Source organism: Anolis sagrei, chromosome 5 (genome assembly GCF_037176765.1).
Source record: "Anolis sagrei isolate rAnoSag1 chromosome 5, rAnoSag1.mat, whole genome shotgun sequence".
Lineage (NCBI taxonomy): Eukaryota > Metazoa > Chordata > Lepidosauria > Squamata > Dactyloidae > Anolis > Anolis sagrei.
In genome coordinates, this window is record NC_090025.1 from 158,692,130 (window position 1) to 158,707,270 (window position 15,141).

Genomic DNA, 15,141 nt, shown 5'->3' on the forward strand with positions numbered 1-15,141 from the left:
AACGCTCTATCCCACAGTGTGGTGGAGGCTCCTTCTATGAGGCTTTTAAACAGAGGCTGGATGGCCATCTCTTGGGGGTGCTTTAAATGTGATTGTCCTGCTTCTTGGCAGGAGGTTGGACTGGATGGCCCATGAGGTCTCTTCCAACTCTATGATTCTATAATTCTATGAAATAGGCCATAATCTTCTATGACTTTTTGGAGATTTCAGAACAGCAAGGTGGAGTAAGTTTTTAAAAAGAGGGAACAAAGAAAAATGTCTAGAATATGTTTAGAAGATGTTCATGTTCTATTTAGAAACCTTTTGTTGAACTTTAATTGGGCAGAGGTCAACCGAGAACCAAAAGCTAGAAACAAAAGCACAGTCATCACCGAACAAAACATCTGCTATTTTCTGGATTGCTAATATATTCCTCTGGCGGGTCCTGTCTTGGATTCAGAGCACACCACAATATCTTGCTTGTAGGCTGGATCTAGTGTTGCCCGAGGGATTGAGATACGTGGTTTGGATTTTAGGTTCTGGAAAGAAAATTGGATCTTACTTCATTAATCTCAATATAAGTGGAAAACAAACAAACAAACTCATGAACCATGTAACTAGAATAATCAACACTGGGTAACCGTGACAGGATATCAGAAACAAATTCACTCCAAAATCAGAGTGAACCAGCCATCAAGGAGAAACTAATGGCGAATGCACTGTTGCATTCACAGGTGAGAAAAGAGTGAGGAAATGTACCTTTTCACACTATACACAGTTACAGAGCTCTGATTCTACTTTAATTGGTATGGCAGAATTCCTATTGAATTCTGGGATTTGCAGTGTGGTGGGGACCTAGAGCTTTCTAGTTGAGAATTCTAAATGCCCATCTCCAAATTGCAAATCCCAGGATTGCATAGGATGTTGTCATGGTGCTTAAAGTGGAAGTAGAGTGCTATAACTGTAGTTTGAAACAGCCCAAAGAAAAGAGCTTGCTCTATGGCAGGAAAATCTGCATCCACTTCTGTTTAAAGCCGTGCCTAAGAATAAAATACAAACAACAAAACAAGAGTGAAACATAGCAATAATTGAACTTCTAATGGAGGAGGAGGAGGAAATCTGTTTCAGAACTCCAAACTGTGACCAGCACTGTCCTGATGGATTTGAGCAAAATGAATCTACCATAAGTAGTGCTCTTGCTCATGTCCTTACTTAGTTCACACATCAGAGACTCCTGAAGGAAAATTCCCAGGAACTTTGTCTGCAGAAGATAAGGGAACTGAAATCTCATTGCTACTGCTAAATAGTGTTTTTGTATGTTGTACAGGTTTGTGTGTAAAAATAAAGACAAAGCACATGTTACAAGCTTCATTTCTTCCTTGAGGAGCCCAAAATTGGAAACAAGGGAGCTGACTAATGACAAGATATTTAGGGGCTGGAGATGTCAGGGAGATTACAAGTGTCTGATTTTTGGACTCTCAAGGTTTTTTCTCAAATGTATATCATAAATAACACAATACCCTTCCTCCTCAGAATTTAAGTGAAAGCCATTCTGTCCTGCTGTAAATAGAATTACAAAGAACTTCAATTCATGGACCTAATTTCAGTATATAAAAGATTCCACTTGGTTGAAAGCCTCCCCAAGACTCAACTTACACATTTGATTCATAGAGTATGCATGACCTGAGACTACCACGATAGTATTTTATCTGTCCCATGTTTTATATGAAGTGCGGGAAATTTACCTTTGGCTGTAGACAATTCTCATTTGCTGAAAGCAAGACGTCTTCCTCAGCACCTTCTTTATCGGGTGCTAACAAACAGGGTAGGAATAACAGAAGGATTACACACAAGAAGATGTCCGGCCACAGAACCTCATTTAGACTTAAACTAAATGCATTTTTGAGAGAATGTGACTATAATGTTCTGCTGAAATTCCCAAACAAGATAATGAGACACAGCTTATTTTTCTGTGGATGTTACACTTGCAGATATTAAAATTAACAAACTTTGCTTCTTAATGGTCACTGATTTACATATTTGCTGACTTCCTGTTTGTTAACATTTCCTTTCACATTCTCTTTCTATACCACTGCAGCCATTTCCTATTTTTTTTCTCTCTCCTCTGTTAGACCATGAATTTTATTATGTACAAGTAACATGAACTAAGGCTACATTTATATATTTTACAAATAATACTTAGCATATTGCTGTCTCTACTAGATCCTATAGGTGGGTAGGTGAGGGACTGGTTGTTGTTCAGCTTCTGCCTTGCTTGACAGACTTATTACCATCCCTCATATTTCCTAATAGCTGTGTTGTGGTTGCTACAGACTGCTCATCTATCACTGTCACTGGCAACAGTGATTTGTGTAATATGGGTGGCATGGATCTGATGGATATTTTCACAGCATTCTTTTCATTCACTGAATGATCCACATTTAACCATATGAAACAGAAGCACTCAACCTGACAAGAATTGACTTGCCTTTCATGATGACATCCAAAGACTGTGTGCTTTCAAAGCATTTTGTTAGCATTCTAAACATATTTTAATCTTAAATAGCCATTTTAAATAGATTTACAGTTAAATGGAATTTTATTTTTTTCTATTGTCTTGATTTTTCTACATTAATAACAAATATGTATTTTAATTTTTTTAAACCTTCCAAACATACACACTTCTTGCCCTCTCTTTTTTCACAATCAATATAACTATTTTACAGGACTTTTAAAAGGCTAGAGCCATCTTTAGCCAATAGCCACATCTTACCTCCCTAAAGTCAATGGAACAATTTAGACATGTCTAACTTACTGTTAATTTTGATGAGACTAAAGGCTAACATAGTCCAGATCTAAGCCAAAGTAATTTTCTTTTTAAGTTTTCATATGCCATAAATAGTAATATATTCTGTATTCTTCCCATTTCCCTGATTAAAAATATTTCTGTCATTGTGACACATTCTTTACTCATCTATGCTTGCACATCAGAATAGCTAGAGAGCACATAACGCTGCATACCTTGAGTACTTCCTGCTTCAACACTCTGTTGTGTGACTGTGGATTTATTTGGCGGGTAGTCTTCAGGCTTGAATGGGGAAGCAAGAAAGCAGATCTCTGGCACTATATATAGCACCAGGAAAACCCATCCATTCACCACCAGAGTAACACCAATGATAGGGTCATCCCACTTGCTTGGAATAGTCTCATAAGATACGCCACTCCTCAGGAATACAGAGATCCATGTAATCCAGATGATTATGGAGAACAGCAGAGTGACAAAGACGTGTGTCCCATGCTTCTTCCACCCTTTATATGCCCCACAGAAAGTGAACATGGAAGTTACAAAAGCAAGGACCATTAGGACAACCACATAGATTGCCAGCATGACAAAGTCCTTGTTGCGTTGTTCTCTTCCCATTCTGGACAAGTCAATATTATCTCTTTCTACTGTGATGACAATGTATTTGACAGCTATGATAACTTGAACCAATGTGAATCCAAGAACACAGAGCAGCAGTGATTGTTGTGAGTAAGGGACCTTTCCTCTCACTAGTCTAATGAGGTTGAAGGCATGGGTCAGAAGGCAGGAGAAGCAGAGGGCAAAAAGGACCCCGTGTAAGACGAAGCGAGCAGGGCCAGTCTTCTTATTAAGTCGGACAATGAAGGCAAAGGTGAGGCTGAGGATTCCCAAAGTGCCCATGATGAAGAAGAACTGAATGGGGACCATGTTTTTCTTGTTTTTGTCTTTGACTATACAAGCAAGCACAGTGAATAACAGCAAGAGTATCAAAGAGGTCAGGATGCCTGCAGCGGCCACAGTTGCTAGTCCAATGCCCCAGGCTTCACAGATGTCACAGAGGAAATAATAATTGGGGTCAATGTTGCCACAACCAGGAGGAGGCGGAGGTGCCATTACTGTGGTAGCCATTACAAATGGTGCTTCTGCCCGAATTGGAGGGAGCAACTTCAGGGAAGAAAAAGAAATTGTGATAGAATTCAGTGATCCTAACACCTGAGTGCAATTACTGACACTGATGTGTAACGCTATTGTCAGGCAGGTAAATGAATCTTAATTTTATAGATAGGTTAAAATTAGCATTGACAGGAGGTGACTTTCAAAAGAAAGCTATATTTTAATGCTGGTTTACCCAAGTAAAATTGTGCCCAGTGGTTTCAAGGTATTTTGTTATTGCTTTTATTATAGAATAAAATGTTCCGTTTTGTGGTCACTGTTTCCATCAAGTATGGTCCAAACCATTTTATCTTGTGGGGGGGGGGGGGGAGTGATGTTGCCATAACAGCAAAAGCAGCAGCAGTGGGAATAATATGAGTTTTTTGGACCAAGACTTGAGAGATCCAGGTTTCAGAAACTCAGTAACCACCCATTCTTTATGATTGACTTACCTCACATGACTGTCAATAGGATAAAGCTGAGAGAAGAAGAACCATGTACATTGCCCTGAGCTCTTTGGAAAACAGACAAGCTATGAATGCAACTAATGAAAATAAATAATAATTGAATATTTACTACTCCCACTACCAACACAATAATCTTTTCATTGATTCAGGTGAGCTCAAAACTATGGCACTATTGCACTGTTAACTTTTAATAGCACATGCTATTAGCTAAGTTGAATATTTTTGGATACCTGGTAACACTATAATTGAATAGGAGGGTAGAAATGGTGGCAGATGGACAGTGTTGCAATTGCATTAGGAAGATCTGGAATCATACAACCATAGAATCAGAGAGTTGGAAGAGACCTTGTGGGTCATCCAGTTTAATCCCTTGTCAAGAAACAGGAAACTCGCATTCAAAGCAGTTTCTTGTTAACTGGGTAACCCTGTTAATGAGCTAGGATTTTCAGGATTGTTCTGTCTCACACTGTAACAACCTCATATTATTGGTTATGTGCCTAACATGGGATTATCTTGCTCTGAGCTCCTTGAAGGAAACATAGGATATGAATGCAATAAATAAAATTAATCATTACTATTATAGAATATGGCTCTTCACATCACAAGTCCAGGTTTTAGAAGGAAAAAAGACAAGAAAATAACATTGTGCATTTTTGTTCAAAACTAGTACAAGAAAAGACAGGCAAACTATTCATAGTACTATGGACAGAGTTCCCAAATATGATTGGCCTATAAAGCAGGCAAGCAATCTTGTTGAACCATCTTGCATCTTTTTAAGATAAAACTTTATCTCACTGGATCAACCTCTTTCACTTACCTTTGCTGTAATATGGTTGGAAAACAAGGCTTTGTTGATGGGGAAAATCAGAAATTTGCACAGCTTCCAATAGGAAGAAAGAAAAGGAAGCCCAAACTGCGCTTGATCTTGTCTGTCCTTATCAATGTCACGAGCCTGCCCGAGTAGCACTTAGAATGACCAAATCTATAAATGCTAACATTATTATTAGTTAGACATGTTTTCTTTTTGAGGAGCTGGGGATCCAGAAAACACTCCCAAGGCAACTGAAAATCAAGGAGGGCACACCTATTCTGGTTCCACCACAGTCACTGTGGTCATTTGTAGGAACAAATTGCTGTCTATGTCATGTATTTCTTCTTGCACATCTCTCATTCTTTTCAAATCACTTGAAATGTTAACACAAGCTGTACTCATGGTGAACACCCAAAGCACATTTATGTTTTAGAGTTTAAAATATATAGATACATTGGGTGTTCGCCATAAATACAATGTGTGTTCGCAAAGGGTTCCTATAGGATCAAAAAGCATTTCTGATATAAATGTGTTCTGAACCCTGGCTGTGATTATGATTGCAAATGATATTTGTTTCCTTCAAAAGTACTGGAAGGTCTCCTGACCATGTACTACAAATTCAATAGTGTTGTTACATGCACACAGAGGCCAAGGACATCCAATTTTGACAAACCCTATTTTAGCTTTCTTGAGAGTAAAAAGCCAATGCTTTTCTATATAAAGTCATATGTAACGATGAGCACAATAATATTTAATATTTTCCTTTGGCAGATTAGCCTAATATGCAGTTGTAAAATACATCTATGTAGGAAGAAGTATGCAAAAAAATGGGTGGTATCTTATTGGTCTTTAAAACATTGTAAGTAACATGATTAGTTTCTCTTTAAGAAGTGACATTCCAAGTTCAGCAAAGGATGAATATTATAATGACAGGATGTGCTGATGATGTTGGCCTAATATTAGTCCTAACTAAAGCAGAGTCACTGGATCAGGTGCCATACCTAGGTAAATCCCATTGCTTTTGGGTGTGACTAATAGAATTCACACTCCTGTTTGCATCTCCAGGCGTTTACATCTGAAAGCCATCCAAAACTAGGAATGTTTGGAAACCAGGCTGAAACAGTTACGTGCTTGGAAGTGATATAAAAATAGGACTGAATCTGTGTTAAAGAGTTGGAAGTGACTGAATGAATAAACGACAACAAAAAGCAGTGCATTTGCACAATTGAAACTGATGCACCAATTGTGCCTATTCCTTGGGACATCTGACTTGAACATATGGACATATGCTTTAGTTGTGTCTTGTTTGCATTATTGTAATGCATTCTACACATAGCTGCCTTTGAAGACTGCTTGAAAACCACCTGATCCAAAGACCTGGAGCCAGATTTTAACAGGGGCTGGATATAAGGAGCATATGAGGCATCAATCTAAGCTGCTATATAATGCAGTTTCAGAACACAGTTTAACTGCTGTGAACTACACTGCAGTGTAGATTCCTATAATCCAGTTCATTGCAGTTAAACTGCATTCTGAAACTGCATTACATGGCAGTGTAGATGAGGTCTAACTCTTTTGCTACAGCAGCTCCAGTTTTTGCCGATCTGTTTCTAGACACAATTAACAATGTTGCTTATGACTTATTAAGATCTAGACAGCTTGTGTCCAGATTATCACAAGGACCTTAACTTCCCATATGAGCCTGCCCAAATTCAAAGTCCTTTAGGGGTGGCACTGCCATCAACTGCACCTTCACAAGCATTTGTGGTGGGAATGCTGGAGAAGACCTTCTCCATGGCTGTGTCTATATTTTGATACTCCATTCCTTAGGAAGGCTAGGTAGCTCCTGCCATTCTGTTTTTCTGCATTGTTTTTTATTTATTTATGTTTTTAATGTTTTTATAGTTGTAATTCTATAGACAGTCTATTATTATCCTAAACTTAAATTTTTGTATATCTTATATACACTTATATAAATATATATTCCTGTAAGCCTTCTTGAGTGCCACTTTTGAGGGAAAGGTGAGATATGGTGATTGGTTTATTGATTGATTGACCGGAATGTTCAGACAGATTGTCACTTAATTAAAGTATGCCTCTTTTCACCCAAAAAGGTTCTCTTGATGAGACCAAGCAGATGCAATGGCAACAGAGAAGAAAGGTCCCTTTATTAGTATGTTTACAGGCTGCTAAAATCAAGTAGCTGTTTTGTGCAGGCTGATCTGTGCTAACAGTTAAAGATTAGAAAATAAGATTCAGCAATAGCGAGATCAATTCAGCACAATGTACTTTATTTTGAGATAAGCAAAAAGGTTATGAATGGTCTGCCAGAAATGGTTTGTGGCTAGTGTGAATACCCAGCAAAGATGGAGCGCCTAGATGGGTGGCATTCCATCTATTTCTGTCAAGGACGCTGTTGTTACCAATGATCCTGATACAATAAATTAGGGTTTTGAACAGCTTTATAGTAGGTGTTATACATCTCTGCCTACTTACAGCCTGGAACTGATGCATCTTTAGATAGAGGTACTTGAAATGCTCTTTCTGAAGAGCAAGCAGTTGCGCTTGATAATCCTATTGCAAAAAAGAAAAACTGCTTTGACTTACAGCTACAGTCGGGTTACAGTCCAGCAACCCCTACGGCAGTTTTCCAAAGTTACCATGAAAATTGATCAGCCCAGGCACAAAATCTACTCAGCTGCCCTTTACCCTGGTGACTGATGGGGAATGAAAATGAAAAGAGGATCCTGCTGGGTTGGTTAGTCTGTTTGGTAGTGAGACCAAAGGGCTTCTTTTTAACACCAGGGCTCTGCGAAACTCTGAAAGTAAACACCTTCATTAGCTGATTGGAGAACATGCTGAGCGTCCCTTAAAGTGTATTTTCAGTTCCATTTCTCCAAATACTCCCCCTGTCCATTAATAATGAAGGACTGCTTAAATTGATTAATGACATGCACAGCAAGACCAGGAACAAATCCCGCAAAAGCACAGAAGAGCAAGCGACAGCCAAGTTCTAACTGTGTTTACTCATAAGTCCAGCCAATTAATTTCTTTTCTCATTGTCCTAAATGATTAGTAGTGCTTGCTTAATGATGGTAATTCATTAAGAACTAGGTACCAGAATTTTGCCCCAGCAGATCAGGAGGAGAGGGGAAAACAAAATCTTTGCATACCGCCCAAGACAGCAAGGGGTGGGAATTACTATTATATCATTATTTTTAATTATGTATTTCTCACCCACTTATCACTCAAGATTGGGATAGAAAATTGCTTACCACATTTCAAAATATCAATTATAACATTATAAGGTAAAGGTTTCACCTTGACATTAAGTCTAGTTGCGTCCGATGCTGGGAGGTGGTGCTCATCTCCATTTCTAAGTCAAAGAGCCGGCATTGTCCATAGACACTTCCAAGGTCATGTGGCCAGCATGACTATATGGAGTGCCGTTACCTTCCCACCGGAGCGGTACCTATTGATCTACTTACATTTGCATGTTTTTGAACTGCTGGGTTAGCAGAAGCTGGAGCTAACAGTGGAGCTCACTCACTCCCCAGATTTGAACCGTCATTCTTTCAGTCAGCACGTTCAACAGTTCAGTGATTTAACCTGTTGTACCACTGGGGGCACACTATAACACTGTAGTACTGTACATTGCAATTATAAAAGTATACATTGTTATGTATCAACTTTAATAAACATGTTAAACAATTAAAATTCCATTTGTTTCATTATTTTAAAGGACAGTTGTAAAGTTTTGGCTCTGCCTTTTCCTCTCCTATGCTTTAGTTCTTCGTTTATAGGTTTTCCCATAGTGTAGATACATTTCTTTGTATTAGTTTTGGATGGAGCATACAAACTCCCTAGAGGCCAGTCTTAGTTGGTCTATCCATTTGCCTACATAGACCTCTTTTGCTGGACTCCTCCTTTTTTCTGCAGCAGAGCTATAGTGAACAGAAGCTTAGGCATTGTCTGGTAATCCTAGGCCGAAGCAATCCAAAACAGGAATCCTTAGCACCTGCATTTATCAGTATTTTTACACCAGCAGTCCCAGAGACAACAGAAGCTTTTGATCATCTTCACAAGAAAGAAGACTGAGACAGCTTATAAGCAGCCTGTAAACCATCGCTTTGCACCGGAGGCAGAAGACTCCAAAGGGATGACTGCAGCCAGCAAAATCTCCTTTTGTAATGTACTGTTTTAAGTTACCTTATAATAGTCCTGGTGGAGTTAGCCCTTTATTCATCTTGTTTTCGGTAAACTCATTTTTGTTATCTTTTCACCTTGCCTAAAGTGCCTCTCTGTGTTAAGGGGTGAATATCTTAACAGAAGGTATACAGATAGCCCGTGAGTAAAGCCAGACACTATAATTTTCCCAAAGGCTCAGGCGTGCCATCACACTGCCTGAACAAAAATGTCATTCTCATCACTAAACTAGTAATGGTGACCTTAGGAAAATCTGTTGGCAAGCATGGGACGGGGGACACCATACCTGAAATAATGTTCAGGTCTAAACTTTGCCATCTTTCTAGCAAGCAAGAATGAAGATGTGACATGTTTCTGTTTTGTTGGATCATCACAATTGCTCCACTTCAAGGCTACTTGCTAAGCAATTCCCCCAGAAAAGAAGTGAGGAGGTTCTCTGGCTTTTGTTTGAGTAAGACATGTGTGAAGGTTGTGGGGGAAAGTAAGGGCTTATCACAAATAGGTAGGTCCATATTTTCTCACAGAGCACTGGAGACATTGTGAAAAAGAGCAGTCACAAAGATCAAAAAGGTTGGAGCATCTTCTCTAGCTGAAAAATGACTTTTTTAGGGGAAAGACAACTAAAAGAGAACATAAAAGGAGCTGCCAAAATTGTGCATGGAATGAAACAGAGAAAAATCATGCTGCTTCTCCTATAACACTTAAAATTCGGGTCAGCACGTCGCTAAATTGATTGGTGGAAGGGTCAAAACAAAAAATAGGATGTATTTCTTCTAACAGTTAACCTGTGGAATTTACTACCACAAGGTATGGTGACAGGCAGTAGTTTAGAGAGCTATAAAAGGAAAATAGACCCAGGACATCCAATTACATAACATCAGCCATGATAGCTTAACAACACTTTGATATATTCTCCCAAAACCAATGTTGCCATTCAAATGACAATGTGCAGCTACCTGTCTTTTCGTCCTTAGCAGAATATTAGATGGAATGAAGAAAAGAAAATGGCGTGAGGTGGGGGAAATCCATTGGGTTGCACGGAGACAATGATGTCTGGACATATACACTGCCCAAATTGAATGAACGAGTGGGTCAGCTGCATATTAAAAACCATTTTTGGAAGCACCTATGGTTGCTTGCAGACAAGATGTCTTTTTCAGTAGAATTTCCAGCAGAATAATAATAATAATAATAATAATAATAATAATACCCCGCCACCCTCTCCCCAATGGGGACTCGGGGTGGCTAACATGAGGCCAAACCCAACAATTACAACAAATCATACTGCAAATAATAACATGAAATGAAATATAAACAAAACAAGTTAATAAATAATCAAATGCAGGAAATGAAATAAAATGATAAAAAAGTGCACAGTGGGTTGGGCCAAGTTATAAAGGGCAGAATTAAAAATATAAAAACACTGGGTGAAATGGATGAATAGCATAGTGTGCCTGGTGGGATATTTAGAGGGGAATAAACAGTGGGGTGAATATCACTAAAAGATGAGATAAAGTGCATCAATGGGCATATTGTGCTGAGCTGGTCATGGTGTGGGGATTGTATTCATTCCTCAAAGGTACACCAAAACTGCCAGATTTTTAGGCTCTTCCTGAAGGCTGCCAGGGTGGGCGCTTGCCTAATCTCTCTGGGTAGCGAATTCCAAGGCCGAGGAGCTACCACAGAGAAATCCTGCTTCCTCGTCCCCACATGTCATGCTTGCAACAGAGGGGAAAGCGAGAGGAGGGCCTCCCCAGAGGATCAAAGGGGTCATGCAAATGTCCTCAGACATACATCCATTTTACACACAACAAAATTCTGAATGAAGAATGTCTTTTGGTTTGTTCATACCATGTATCAATAGCAGTTTCTTCACTGACGTCAATAGTCCTTATTTATTAGATACTAAGCATTTATTTATGAAACTGTCTTAGTTCAGTAACAAAGCTATCTGTATTTCTGCTTGCCTCATTAGGCCTATATTCCCCAATACTGATATCTGTCAAATAGAGTTTATTTTCCCCTAAATTCACAACATATTCAGAGTGCTTTTAAAGCTTTTGCAAAGGCTTCTCGTGCTTGTGCTGCTATAAATTTCCATTCCAACGCCCAGTCTTAAGTACAAAACAAGTCCCCCCCCCCCCCCGCTTGCCTTCCAAATGCAAATCTGCAAGCTTGCCAACTGCACAATTTTTCCCAGGTGCATATTTTGTATCCAGCATCTCAGCCAAAAAAAAAAAAAAAAAGTGAAAGAAGATTGGTGCCATCCTGCTTTGTTTGGCAACTTTCTGGAATCCTCTGATGTCTCTGGCATGAAGTTGGGCTCAATGAAGTCTTCACCAGGTCCAGGAATTGGATTGATAATGTTACTTTTTGAGTACACATACTGTACTAGAATTTACCAACTAGCTGGGCAAATGATGGCCATGATAGAATTCGGGAAAGTATAGTCCATTCTTCCAAAGCCATATGGTAACTTTGAGAGTAACTTTATTTTTTCATGAGCTTTTCAAGATTGAAAAATGCTAAAATAAACCTATCAAAGTTGCCACAAGATTCTTGGTTGTTTTGTTGGAATGCAGTAATATGTCTATCCTTTGAAAAATGTAACTTTTTCAAATAAAAAAATTAGCAAATTTAAAAGGTTTACTTTTACCTTTCCCTGTATTTAATATTATATTACTAATACAGTAATAGACAGACTGCCGGCGTGATAACGCCATCTACAGCTACGAAGGATGCAAGCATAAAATGATGTCTGTGTTGGATCTGTGTAGCTGTAGCCATTGACACTTGTTTCCAGCACTCATTTTACACCATAACTATGGTGTTTACTGACACCTAGAAAGTGCTGGTATTCATCTCCACATTTTGGAATGACTTACAGTTACATAGAGTTTGTCAATTTTGTTTTGTCCATGGTGCTATCACACCTGAGACACAGTGCCAGCTTCACTCAATATCCTGGTCAGCCTGTCTCTGTCATTGGTGATGATGCACTGCATGTTCTGTCATTTTCTCCAGTTGCACAAGGTGCTGGACAGAGTGGAGAGAAGCAATACAGACACAATCCTGTCCTGTTCATGTAGCACTTGGCAATGGATAGGACTGGGAGGTTAAGATGGACAGACCAGTATGGTAAAATGTCTAGATTATGAAGTTCTGGTACCCACTGAATTATGACAGTCATGGTGTGACTTTGGACCAGTCATTTTGTCCTAGCCTGATGTTGCTTACAACATTGTTTTCACAATAATGTGGGAAGGAGAACCATGCATAGAACACCATTTTGAAGCTGGGAGAGACCTTGCACATCATTTATTTGTTTATAGTTTTATAGGTTTTTAAAATACATCCCGTGTTTCTCCCATTATAGGGACTGTTCCAATTCCCAATGCAGGAAAAACAAAACTACAGCAACAGTGATAGATGGTCATCCAATATCTGCTTTGTTTCAGACATGGTAAGTGAGTTGGGAAGTTGTGGTCTTGGTTGCTGTAATTCCCTCTCTATTTTTTTTTTAAAAACCCAAATAGCTTTTCTGTTGTTATAGGTAATTTTCTGGCAATTCTGGGCAGCTAAGCCTCAATTGTGGTTTTTTATATTATGAGACAAAAAAAAGAAAAGTCAATTTTCTTCTCCTGATTCTTAATTTTTTCCCCCTTAGCATTAGTTCCTTAGTGCAGCCATAATAATATAAAGCTTAGATTTTTTAAAAACCAAAGGAGCAAACTTGCTCCTCAAGCAATAGGATTACTTTAGCAAACCATACCCCCTCCCATTTAGAAACCTTTGGAGGAATCCTAGCAAAGACCCTGGGAATTGCTAGAAACAACCTTACAAAAAAATGAGTGGATTTAGAGGTGATGACAAAGGGTAAATGTCATCATAACTCTAGGAACCATACTATGAGAATTTGTACTTTTTAAGATCAGTCTGGGAGTGAGGCCATATTGAACCCCGTTTTTCTTTTTGGAAGTATTAGCTACCTTTCCAGGCTTGTTCTTATATGAAGATTTGCTGAGTTTCCTCTCTACTTCTTCATCCAAGGGCCTTTCTAGACAAGCCCTTTATCCCAAGATCTAATTCCAGGTTTTTTGTTTATCCCAGACTGTCTGGCAGTGCAGACTCATATAATTCAGTTTAAAACAGAAAACCTGGCATCAGATCCTGGGATATAGGGTCTGTTTGGAAGGGCCCCAGGACACCCAAGTCATGAATTAGACTGAGGCAGGACAGAGTCCAATGGTACCCCTCTTGTCATAGGCTGCTTTTAGGAAAGGTGGGACATGAATGTAAATAATAAACATTTAATCTGTGCACGTGTGTCATCCTTGGCACACAGACCTCCAATGACCAACAGAAATATATTGGAAGGGTTTGGTGGGCACTGACCTTGAGTTTGGGAGTTGTAGTTCACGTACATCCAGAGAGCACTGTGGACTCAACCTATTTATTTATTTATTTATTTAACTTGTGTACCGCCACTCCCAATTTGGCTTGGAGCAGTTTACAGAAGCAATATAATACTAGTAATAATAATATGATATTATAATTATATATTTCTCTTACATGTAATATTACTAATAATATTACAGTAAAATTGATATAGTGCAATATAGCAATATTTAAAACTGATATTGTACTATGTTAATAATATATTGTATGTATATATACCTTGTAAGCCGCTCTGAGTCCCCTTCGGGGTGAGAAGGGCGGCATATAAATGTCGTAAATAAATAAATAAATAAATAAATAAATAAGTCACATTTCAACGTCTGTCAACTTTATGAATTTCATAGGGTTTTCATGGGCAAGGAATACACAGAGGTAGTTTTAAACAGTTCCTTCCTCTGAAATATAGCCTATTATATCTGACTAGCCATCCCCTGCCACGTGTTACTGTGGCCCAGTGCGTGTATATTTGTTTTTTTGGTGTGTATGTGTGTATATATTTGTGTATATATGTGGTTTTGTGCATGTGTTGTAATGTATTTTTGTTTTTTGGTTTTTAAGTCTCTTCCACTGTGTTTTTCAGTGTTTTTATGAGTGATCATCACTTGTTGGCCTGATAGGTATATTGTGTCCAAATTTGGTCTCAATTCGTCCAGTGGTTTTTGAGTTATTTTCATCCCACAAACGAACATTAAATGTTTATTTATATAGATTATATGGCAGTTACTTATCCAAATACTAAGCAAGGTTGAACCTGTATAACTTCTAAGATCAAATATGATTTGATCAATTATTGGTATATTGTATAAGCTCCATGGTTTGGGCTATTTGCTAGATGCGCATATCTGTTTAAAAGAGGCATTAGAACGATTTACTCCTTCGCTAGGAATATGAACAAAGGTGCTAATTAACTAGGCCAAATAGCTTTGCAGAGCTCCATTATAAGTTCTTTTGCAATTAAATTGCAATCTTCTGTCTTCAGACAAGAGAGAACAATTTGTTCCCTCAAGCCTTGCACAAGAAACACACAGGTTGCTCATGTCCTTTGATATGTGGGTGAAAAAAATCAATGCATGTTAATGAGCACAGATGAAAGTCAAGTCTATGCTGAGGTGGACAACTCTGCAGTGGTGCTCTCTCTCTCTCTGAAAAATATGCCTAGTGTTCACAAGGTGCTCTTTGAAGAGATCACCCACCTGAAAGTTTTCTGCAATTTCAGTCAGGCAGTGTAACATACTATAGGAGGTGGAGGCATGAACATTATTCAT

The 15,141-nt window shown here is 38.6% G+C and overlaps 1 protein-coding gene across 1 annotated transcript; it reads right to left on the reverse strand.

Moving 5' to 3' along the window:
- Positions 1-310: 310 nt before the first annotated feature.
- On the reverse strand, positions 311-4,040 carry LOC132775364 (retinoic acid-induced protein 3-like). The gene is made up of 3 exons (XM_060776119.2): positions 3,001-4,040; positions 1,725-1,792; positions 311-518 (listed from the first exon to the last, which is right to left on the reverse strand). The coding sequence occupies exons 1-3, from the start codon at positions 3,908-3,910 to the stop codon at positions 402-404; spliced, it is 1,095 nt and encodes a 364-aa protein (XP_060632102.2). The 5' UTR covers positions 3,911-4,040; the 3' UTR covers positions 311-401.
- Between the last annotated feature and the right edge of the window lie 11,101 nt (positions 4,041-15,141).